The 10,437-nt window shown below is 54.5% G+C and overlaps 1 protein-coding gene across 2 annotated transcripts; it reads right to left on the reverse strand.

Annotated features, from left to right (window-relative positions):
• Window positions 1-5,825: 5,825 nt before the first annotated feature.
• Window positions 5,826-10,163, reverse strand: PPP1R14A (protein phosphatase 1 regulatory inhibitor subunit 14A). 2 transcript variants are annotated; one of them, XM_008688737.2, is made up of 4 exons: window positions 9,750-10,142; window positions 7,562-7,642; window positions 6,968-7,000; window positions 5,826-6,056 (listed from the first exon to the last, which is right to left on the reverse strand). In XM_008688737.2, exons 1-4 carry the CDS (start codon window positions 9,948-9,950, stop codon window positions 5,928-5,930), a joined length of 444 nt encoding a protein of 147 aa, XP_008686959.2. In that variant the 5' UTR covers window positions 9,951-10,142; the 3' UTR covers window positions 5,826-5,927. The 2 variants fall into 2 exon arrangements, with proteins under 2 accessions (XP_008686959.2, XP_040489846.1); XM_040633912.1 differs by lacking the exon at window positions 6,968-7,000 and having other exon boundaries at window positions 9,750-10,163.
• Between the last annotated feature and the right edge of the window lie 274 nt (window positions 10,164-10,437).

The following is a 10,437-nucleotide window of genomic DNA, read 5'->3' on the forward strand; positions in this document are numbered from 1 at the left end:
TCTTTTTAAAAATTAATAAAATAAATAAATTAAGGGTTTTTGGGACGCCTGGGTGGCTCAGTCAGTTAAGCGTCTGCCTTTGGCTCAGGTCAAGATCCCGGGGTCGTGGGATCAAGTCCTGCGTTGGGCTCCCTGCTCAGCAGGAAGCCTGCTTCTCTCTCTCCCTCTGCCGCTCCTCCTGCTTGTGCGCTCCCTCCCTCGGTCAAATAACTAAATAAATAATCTTTTTAAAAAATAAAATAAATGAAGGGTTTCTGTAAGTTTGATTTATTTATGAGAGAGAAAGAGCAAGAGCAGGGAGGAGGGGGAGAGGGACAAACGGATTCCCGGATTCCCCACTGAGTGTGGAGCCCGACAAGGGACTCAGTCCCAGGACCCTGAGATCATGACCTGAGACAAAAGCAGACACTTAACCGACTGAGCCACCCAGGCACCCCCCAATTAAGTTTTTAATTTTAATTCCAGTATAGTTAACATACGGTGTTATGGTACTTTCCGGCTACAATCTAGTGATTCTCCAATTCTGTACCTTAGTCCGTGCTCATCAAGATCAGCGTCAGGGGTGTTATCTTTTGGCGTCGATTTGCAAGAGTTCCCTGTAGCTTCTGAATTGTAATCATTCATCAGTTGTAGATGTTGTAAATATCGTCCCTCATTCTGCCCATTAAACATTAGCTTCATCTATGAGGCTGTTCCTTGGACAGAACTCTTAATTTTGACATGATCAAATTCATCAAATTCTTTCACCTTACAGTTTATCATCTTGAAGTTTTGTTTCAGAAGTCCTTCCCGTCCTGCCGCACCCCACCCCCACCCCATAGGTCACTGTTCCTGTGATCACTGGCTGTTTAACCAACTCTGCCACATTTAGTGGCATAAAACAGCATTGTTTATTACATTTATTTCTCATGGTTCTCAGTGACAGGGCTCAGCTGAGCACTTCTCACTTGGGGTCTCTCATGCCATTGCAGCCAGGTGGCATCTAGGGCTGGGGTCCTCTCTCTCCACGCTTCTTCACACGTGTGGGTTTTTTTGTTTGTTTGTTTGTTTGTTTTTATTTTGTTTTCTGGCTGTCTGAACACAAAACCCCTCCATGTCTGTATGGCTTCCTCACAACATGGCAGCTGGCTTCCAGGACCAGGCATACCAAGAGAATCCAGCTGAAGCTTTTTCTGACCTAGCCTCTGAAGTCACTGTTATAGGGCACCTGGGTGGCTCAGTTGGTTAAGCGTCTGCCTTCTGCTCAGGTTATGATCCCAGGGTCCTGGGATCAAGTCCCACGTCAGGCTTCCATGCTCAGCAGGGAGCCTGCTTGTGCCCCCCCAATGCGTGCACACTCTCTCAAATGAATAAATAAATAAATAAATAAAATCTTCAAAAAAAAAGAAGTAACTGTTATGAACTGAATGTTTGTGTGTCCCCCCCAAATTCGTATGTTGAATCCCTAAGCCCCAGTGTGATGGTGCTTGGAGATGGGGCTTTGGGAGGCAATTAGGGTTAGATGAGGTCTGATGGAACTAGTGTCCTCTTAAGAAGACACACCAGAGAGCTTGTTCTCTTTCTTTCTGAGTGTGAGGACACAGCAGGAAGACAGCCGTCTGCAAGCTAGGGAGACAGTCCTTGCCAGAGCCCAACCATGCTGGCATCCTGATCTCAGATTTCCCAACCTTGAGAACTGTGAGAAAATGCATTTCTTTTTTGTTTGTTTTTAAGTAATCTCTACACCCAGTGTGGGGCTCAAACTCACAACCCCAAGATCAAGGGTTGCACGCTCCACCAACTGAGCCTGTCTGGCACCACCATTCACTCCATACATTCATTCTTCACATTTAGGTCTTGACTTCATCTGGAGTCTATCCTTGTATTTGGTGTGAGGTAAGGATCCATTTTTTTCCCCTCCATATAGTGAGTCAGTTTTCCTAAAGCCGCGATGAACAATCAATCCATCCTTTCCCCCACCGAATGCAAGTGCCACCTCCATCATTTTATGTCCCTATACATGCCTGGGTCTGCCTGTGAGCCTGTCCTGTTCCTTCGGTGTAGTCGTCTGTTCTTGCAACACACTGTTTTTATAACTACGGCTTTGCCGTTTGTCTTAATATTTGGTAAAGCACAACCCCCCCTTTCCTTTTCAATGTTGACTTAACTATCTGTATACTTTCATTCCTCCATATAAATTTGAGAATTGGTTTATCAAGTACCTAAAAAAATCTGTTGGGGCGCCTGGGTGGCACAGCGGTTAAGCGTCTGCCTTCGGCTCAGGGCGTGATCCCGGCGTTCTGGGATCGAGCCCCACATCAGGCTCTTCCACTATGAGCCTGCTTCTTCCTCTCCCACTCCCCCTGCTTGTGTTCCCTCTCTCACTGGCTGTCTCTATCTCTGTCGAATGAATAAATAAATAAAATCTTTAAAAAAAATAAAAAATAAAAAATAAAAAAATCTGGAATTTTTATTAAGATTGTTTAAATGTATCGGTTAATTTCGAGAGAACTGACATGTAGATAATATTTAAGATGCCCTATCCAAGGACATGGATGGTTTCATTTTTTTTCAGATTACCTTCTATATCCTTTATTGACATTTTACTTTTTATTTTTAATTTTTTTAAAGTAATCTCTATGCCCAATGTGGGGCTCAAACTCACTGAGATCAAGAGTTGCATGCTCTACTGACTAAGCCAGCCAGGCGCCCCTAAAGTTATGTCTTAGTTGGTTATTACAGTGTTACTGAGATGATACTGATTTTTGTATATCAACCATGATTAATCTCTTTGCTAAGAGCCCTCCCGCCTCAATTGTGAATACCAGTCATATCATTGATGAAAGCTCATTTCTAATATCTGTCATTCTAATTAGCAAAGCCCCTACTGTTGATCAGAGATGGATGAATGCCTCCTAGCAGCTGCCTCTGCAGCCTGCTCTTTTAATTAAAATCCAGCTGACAACCCTCCCGCCACCCGCGTAACCAACCTCTGGCGTGCAGTTTAAAACCAACTCATATAGCCACGAGGGGGCACTGAGGACTCACTTAGATACGGGGAGACTCACCGGGTGGAGAGAATGTGGTCACCAGGGGGCACTCTTTGGGGCAAGCACCTACTGTGGGCCAGTCGCTGTTTTAGACCTTAGGATTGCCATGCTCAAGCCAGGCAAGGAGCTAATATGCTGAAAGTCGGGGAGTGTAGACAGACAATAAAATAAACTAACATTGTATCAGGGTTGGGGCGCCTGGGCTGCGCATTCGGTTGCGAGTCCCACTCTTGGTTTTGGCTCAGGTGGTGATCTCGGGATGAACCATCCCCTCCCCCTTGGACTCCGCACTCAGGGCAGAATCAGCTTAAGATGCTCTCTCGCGCTCTCTCTCTCTCTCTCTCTCTCTCTCTCGGGTGCCTGGGTGGCTCAGTCAGTTAAGCGTCTGCCTTGGGCTCATGATCCCAGGGTCCTGGCATCCAGCCCCTGCTCAGTGGGGAGCCTGCTTCTCCCTCTCCCTTTGCGGCTCCCCCTGCTTGTGCTCTCACTGTCTCAAATAAATAAAATCTAAAAAAAAAAAAAAAATCCTAGAACAATACCAAGAAATTGATGTTTTAAAATGATGAATTGGAGGAAGGAGAAAGAGGGAATGGAGTGGATGGAGACAAAGGTGAGAGGGAAAGACGTCCTGTGGCTGCCGAGTGGGAAACAGCACAGACCCTGGGAGGCAGGGAGCCTGGTGACCAGGCAAGTTGGGGGGCAACAATGCAAGGCTGGCAGGTCGGGTACACTGTGTCCCTTGGGGCTTTGCCACATCAGAGGGCCTGAAAATCAGTGTTCCCAAGGCACATCTCTGCTGGCCAGGGATGATGGCTGGAGGAGCTAATGGTCCAGCTCCTCCCTACAATGATAAGGTTGATAACGATGTTTATTACGTGCCCGGCACTCGTCTGTGATCTCTACATTTAAACCTCCCAGCAACGCCGGGGGTAGGTACTGTTCATATCCTCTTCATTTCACAGATGTGGAAACGGAGGCACAGAAAGGTAAAGTGACTTGTTCAAGATGACACAACTAGGAAGGGGGACAGATGGCATTTGAATCCAGGCAAGAACCCCAGAGTCCACGCTCCTACCCACCATGGTATGCTGCTTCCCAGTGCTTTCGTTGTAGCCTCGTTCTCAGTCAAGTTGTATGGCCCTTTGGATAGGCTATCTCAGGAGTGTGAGCAGTCACTAACACTTTAGTATGAATGAGTTAAACCCCCCACCCCGACACTAATGTGTACCAATCACCGCAAAGTGTAGTGTAGCTCAGTAGTTGGGCTCTGGAGTCATATTCCTGGGACTGAAGCCCAGTGCCACTTGCTGTGTGTGACTTTGGGCAACTGATATTACTAAACTGGGCCTCAGTTTCCTCATCTGTAAAGTCCCCATTTTCCAGATGAGGAAACTGAGAGGCTCAACACATGGCACACCCAGGACCTTAGGACCTGGGTTTTGAGCACATAATCACCTCCGCAGAATGAGGAACCAAAAACAGGTTCTGGGAGAGGGAAGTCGGAGTTCCGTAGGCCCAAGAGGATGTTCTGGGAGATGCACGCAGGTGATTGGATGCCGGGAGGGCTATGTCCATTTGTTCTTTGTACACTTGGGTGGAGGGAAGCGGACCCTGGAAGCCTGAGGTCTGCCTGCGCAGGGACAGCAGAGCCACCTGCAGGGCTGGACAGACAGGAGTTCTCCCTGCCAGACTGGAGCTCAGACTCCCTGGGATGGCTGCCCGATCCCGGCTGGGCTGCTGGGTGGCACGGCATACGGATGAGGCCAGGGCCCCAATGTCAGTCGGTAGAGGGAAGATGTAAGGTGTGCTTTGTCCTGGTGGTGGGGGTGGGGGGGTGCTCTAGCTCTGGCCCTGCCCCAGTCCTTAGCCCGGCACAGCTCCCCTGTCCCCCCATCTCCTGACTGGACCCAGGCAGGACCTCTGCTACAATTAGACCTGCTGTGACTGACATACTGGGGCACCTGGGTGGCTCAGTCGGTTAAGCGTCTTCCTTCGGCTCAGGTCATGATCCCAAGGTCCTGGGATTGAACCCTGCATCTGGCTTTCCGCTGGGCGGGGAGCTTGCTTCTCCCTCTCCCTCTGCCTGCCGCTCTGCCTACTTGTGCCCTCTCTGTCAAATACATAATCTTTAAAAAAAATACTGAAATACTCCCACAGTTTGGGGTAAATAGCTGCCACCCACTTCTGATGCCCTAGCCCCTCCCCTGGAGCCCTTCAGGCCTCCCTAGTGCCCAGCCCAGGGGCCTCCCTGATCCAGCTCTGGGGAACTTGCCCATCCCGATGGGTGGATGGCCCTGCCAATCTTTGGTATCTTCCCTGGCTTAGCCTCAATGTCAATCCCTCCACCCACAAGGTTCAGAGTCCTCAGCTCTGGGTACCCATTTCCCACAAACTCCTATGCATCCTTCAAAGCCCTGCCTCAGTGTCACTTTCTTCAGGAAGCCCCCTTGGTTTGTTCATGATGTGTTGTGGCAACACTGGGCACATTTGGTTTTGCGCATCTCCCGTGGTACAAGGACCACAGGCCGTCACTCCCACAGGAGCTCTGAATGACACCCACTGGGCCCTGCTGGCTTGCACTGGGCCAAGGCTGAGGGGGAAGTGAGGACAAGATGAGTCCCGGGAGGGGTGGGGGGGAGCAAGGCCAGCAGAGCCTGTTCTCATGCTCTCTGGCTGAGGAGTGATTCTCCATCTGTCGGGCCAGCTGCGGGTGCCGGGAGCAGGGGAGATGCAGCAGGACAGAGGGAGGTGTGTGTGGGGAGCTCGGGAAAGTCCACGGTAATCAGGGAGAGGAAAGACAGGCACACCGTGTTGTTACAGAACCATTACATACAACTTACAAACAAACCAGGACGGTGTGGAGGGTAGGGGAGAAGGGAGGGGGCCACGGAGGCAAGGTCAGGGTGGTGCAGTCCGGGCTGAGTCCTGGATGGGGCTCAGGCTGCGGTTCCCGGAGGGGCTGGGCGGGCGGAGGCCGGGCTGCTTGTGGAGGCCTCGTAGCTTCCCCAGCAGCTCCTGGACGAAGTCCTGAGGACGGGGCAGGGGTCCTGAGAACATGGGGAGGGGCGGGGCTGCCCCCTGCCCAGCCCAACCCCTCTGACCTGGGCCCCTACTGCTCCCGCCTCCCCTCTGGGCAGTGAGAGGGCCTGGAGGCAGTTAGGGAGGGGGATCAAAAGACAGAGATGGGGAAAGAGGGTGGTGGGACAGACAGAGAAAGACAGGGAGAGAGACGGAGAGAAGGAGAGAAAGAAACAGAGACACAGGGAGAGATAGAGCCACAGACAGGGAGGGGGCCAAGACAGAGGCACAGAGACAGATGGAGAGGGAGAGACAAAAGGACAGAGAAAGAAACAACCACAGAGAGACAACAAGATGTTTCTCAGGCCAGGAGATCGCAAGGATGGTCCCCAGGGAAAGAGGCCTTAGCTCCAGGGGCAGACAGACACACAATGACGTTTGTCCCTCAGGCAGCCCAGAGCTGGTTGGAGAAACATGAATATTTTTCCCTTTTAAAGCAGGGAAGGAAGTGGGAGGGGTTGGGCCACTGGGCTTCAGGGCCTAGAGGGATGGGGGGGGCAGAGGTGGGGAAGGGAATCCCAGGGTGGCAGAAGCAGCCGAAGGGGGGAGAGCCGGGGAGAGGCTGAGCCCCAGGAAGGGCCGCCCAAAGGGGAGGACAGCAGAGGGACCAGCAGAAGCCGGACACAGATGGGGAGCGTCTCAGTGGGAGGAGGTGACGGGCCCTAGTGGCAGATGGGGAGAGAAGAGCTAGGGTGAGGAAGACAAAGACACCACTGGAGACAAGAAAGGGGCTGAGAAACTCAGAGGGCTCCCCCAGAGTTCCTTCTGCCGTCCCTGGGCCAGGCAGCTTCTTCCCTCCTCCCCAGGGACCCCCTTCTCCACCAGGATGCAGGGGCCCAGAGCAGAGAGGAAAAACTCACCTCCGTGGGGTTCCTGCACGACTTCAGGAGTCCCTAAACCCCCCGCCCCCGCCGCAAAAAAAGAAACTAGTAAACAACTAGCCCCTAGGCCCCTCCAGCCCCTTCTCTTTCCCAACAAAGCCCCAAGGCAACAAGACAAAAAGAAGTCAGTCTCCAGGGTGGACTTCCCATCTGATCACCAGGGAAGAACATAGCCCGAGGGTCTTACAGAGCAACTGGGGGGAGGGTTGAGTCAAGAAACTCAGCACCAGGATCAGCTCTAAGTCCAGAGAGGGCCAGAAGGTCACTCAGCATTTCCTGCCTCTGGGAGTCCATAGGCCCTAACAGCAAGGACACAGGCAGTCAGCCTGCCTGGCTTTGACTCCCAGAGCTGCTCCTTCTGAGCTGTGACCCAGGGAGAGTGATTAAATCATTTTCCTCATCTGGAAGGTGGAGAGCATAAACCCTTCATAGGATTTGTGAGGATTAAATGAGTTAAGTGGAAAGCAAGTGAAACAGTGCCTGGCACATAGTAAGTGCTCAATCAACATGTTGACTATTGTGATTTTTAGGAAGGTGCAAGGTGGGGGGAGGGCAGCTTTCCCTTTCACCTACCTGGATTTTCCGGCTTCTGTCCTCTTCACTCTCTAATTCCAACAATTCGTCAATGTTGACCTCATCAGGCATGTCTGCCTCCTAAGGCAGGGAGGGAGGGGTGGTCAGGGTCCCTTGCCTGTCCCTCCCTCGCCTTTGTCCAGGCCTCTGGAGAAGCCCCACCAGCGCCAGGGCCCAGCTGGCGGGTTCTGGAGCAACAATGTGGCAGTCAGGGACAGCACCGCCAAGGCGGGACATCTGGGTGTTGGGGGGAGGGGTGACAGATGGGTTGACAGAGGCCCAGGGGCTTGTACCAGCTCAGATGCTGGAGGGGCCCCAAAGCCCAGAGAGCCTTGGGGCTGGCACAGGTCTCTCTCCTTGGCCCCAGTTCCCATAGAGGGAAACAGGCCTGGTCGAGTCTTGGAATGTCAGATTCTGAGATTCAGGAGAGGGGCTGGCTCTGCCCTTTCAAGGAAAAGTCTAAGCACTAGGTGTGGGGGAAGGGTGCAGGCCGGCTAGAGCCTGCTGGTGGAGGCCCCTTGCCTAGGAGGACCGGAAGGGAGGGTAGGGCTCAGGCCCGCCCCCAGGGCCAAGAGTGCACCCTGGTCATCCAGAGAGATGACCACCAACACCCCCGGGAGTGGGTGGGTGGCATGAGCCAGGAGCCCAACTTTGCGTGGCCCAGAGGGGGATTCCGTGTATAGCCTGTTGGGGCAAAAAGCCAAAGGCAGGCTGGCTCACTATCCCTGCGGGGGACAAAATCCAGCTGTCAAAGCAAGAGGTCCCTGAGGTTACAGATTTTTTTTCCTCCCCCACCCAAAGTCCTTTCTGACTTCACTGTGGGCCTCAGGGCTGGGTGGTCTCAGCTTTGGGCGCAGAGAAGGGGGTTCAGCAAAGGCATGGATAGTCTCTAAGTGGATCACATGCCTGTGTGAGGCTCTGTGTGTGAGCCAGAGGCCCAGGCCAAGGGGCCAGGGCCGGCATGAGAGTGCAGAGGTATGGGGCGTCATGGGCGTGGATGGCACGGTGGCCTACAGTCGGGGGACTGCGAGGCGTGTGGCTCTGGTTTAGCTGTGTCTGTCCCACTGTCATGTGTCATGGCAGCTGTAATGCCCACCAGCGGAGGACGACCTTAGAGGATGCCATCTACCAATGGCTACTGGACTTCTCCGTCCACCTATAGGAGCCTCCCCGTGTGCGTCGCCGTGAGGGGCCCTGCCTTCTGTCACCTTCGAGCTGTGCCCAGGAACATTCGTGCATCCTGTCCGTCCGCTGACACCACCACCACATCCCTGGATTGTGTTTCGTGTGTGGTGCAGTGTGACTTCAAGAAGACTCAAGCGGAAGGTGTGAAATGTGTGTCCGTGGCCTCTGCGTCCCCACGCGAGGCTGTGCTCACGCCCTGTGTGCCCACAGACAGCTGCAGTCTCTGCCACGTGAGGCCTGTGTGTCCCTACGGCTCGTGCGGCTTGCTGTCTGCGTATAGCTAGCATTTCTGCTGTTTTCTGTGAGCAGGGGTAGCGTCTGTCATTGTGTTTGCATGTGGTTCTTGCTTTTGCTTTTAGGAGGCAACGGACGGCTGTTACTGAATCATTCCGTGTCCCAGGGGAGTTGCAGCTCGCGCGGTGTGTGCCTTGCTCCACTGCGTGTCTCTGAGGAGTTGCAACCGGAGTCCTTTTGTGTGGGTGCCTTGTGCCGGGTGTCTGCATAGGGCTGTGGCCTGAGCTATTGTGTCTGGGGCTGCTGATGTGTAGGTGACCACAGCCTGTGTCGCAGTGGCTCTGGCCAGTCGCTGTGCACATCTGGGAATGCTGTTGCTTCCTTTGCTGTGCGTCTCTGGGTCTCACTATCTTCCCGGTCACTTCACCGTATCTAAGTTTGGCTTTAAGACATGCCCCTCCCCCAACCTCTGTCCAGATACGGCCGCTCAGGCTTCCCAGTTGTGCCTCCGAGCCCCCCATATGCCCAACCGGTATGCACAACCATCTCGGGAGACCCAAGTGTGTGTCTGGGTCCACAAGCGGAGAGCCATGGAGGGGAGTCGGCAAGGGCCAATGAGTCCCACGAATGCCTGGTCCCGGGGCGCACGTTCTCTTGGGTGACTGAGGCCAGCACAAGCACCAGAGACCCCAAGGGCGCAGGGTGTCCGGGCCCGGGGTTTGTCGGTCCGAGACCCCCCCTTTCTCCCCCGTTCCCCTCCCTGCCTCACCCTGCCGCGGTACAGCTCCTCCAGGCGCCCGTCGATCCACTTCTCCACGTCCAGCCGCCGCTGCAGCTCCCGCCGGTCGTACTTGACGGTGACACGCGCGTGTCGTTTCTGTAGCCCCCCGGGGCTGCCCCCCGGGCCGCGAGCCCGAGACGGAGACTGCAGCTTGCTCAGCACCCGCTTGCCCAGCCGCTGAGCTGCCATCGCGGTCCCGGCCCCGGCCCCCGCGTCGCGCTGTGCTGCTTTGCCGGGAGCCCAGGGGGCCTCTTACGGGCCGGGGCGGGGCCGGCCGGGGGCGGGGGCTCGGGCTCGCCTCGGGGCCAACTCCGCCCCAGGCGCCCGGGCCTCAGTTTCCCCGCCAGCAGCGCAGGGACTCGTCGCTGCACCGCCTAAAGCCCGCAGCGGGGCCCAGTCCAGGTCTGCTCGCTGTCCGGGAGTCCCAGGCCGGGGCCGGGCGGCTGGGGCTCCCGGGGCCTGGATCCCGGGGGGCGGGGTCCCGGGACAGGCTCTTGGGGACCGGGCCTGTCTGCGCCCCCTGGCGGCTGTAAGGGACAGTGCAGGAGCCCCCGTGCCACCTTTCTCTGCAAGAGAAGATCCAGCCGGAGTACTCACAGTACGTCATTTGTTCGTTCTTTCATTTATTCACTCATCCACGTAGCCTTTTTCATCTATTCACTCACTCTATTCAACA

This window comes from Ursus maritimus, unplaced genomic scaffold (assembly GCF_017311325.1).
Source record: "Ursus maritimus isolate PB19 unplaced genomic scaffold, ASM1731132v1 scaffold_19, whole genome shotgun sequence".
NCBI classification, from domain to species: domain Eukaryota; kingdom Metazoa; phylum Chordata; class Mammalia; order Carnivora; family Ursidae; genus Ursus; species Ursus maritimus.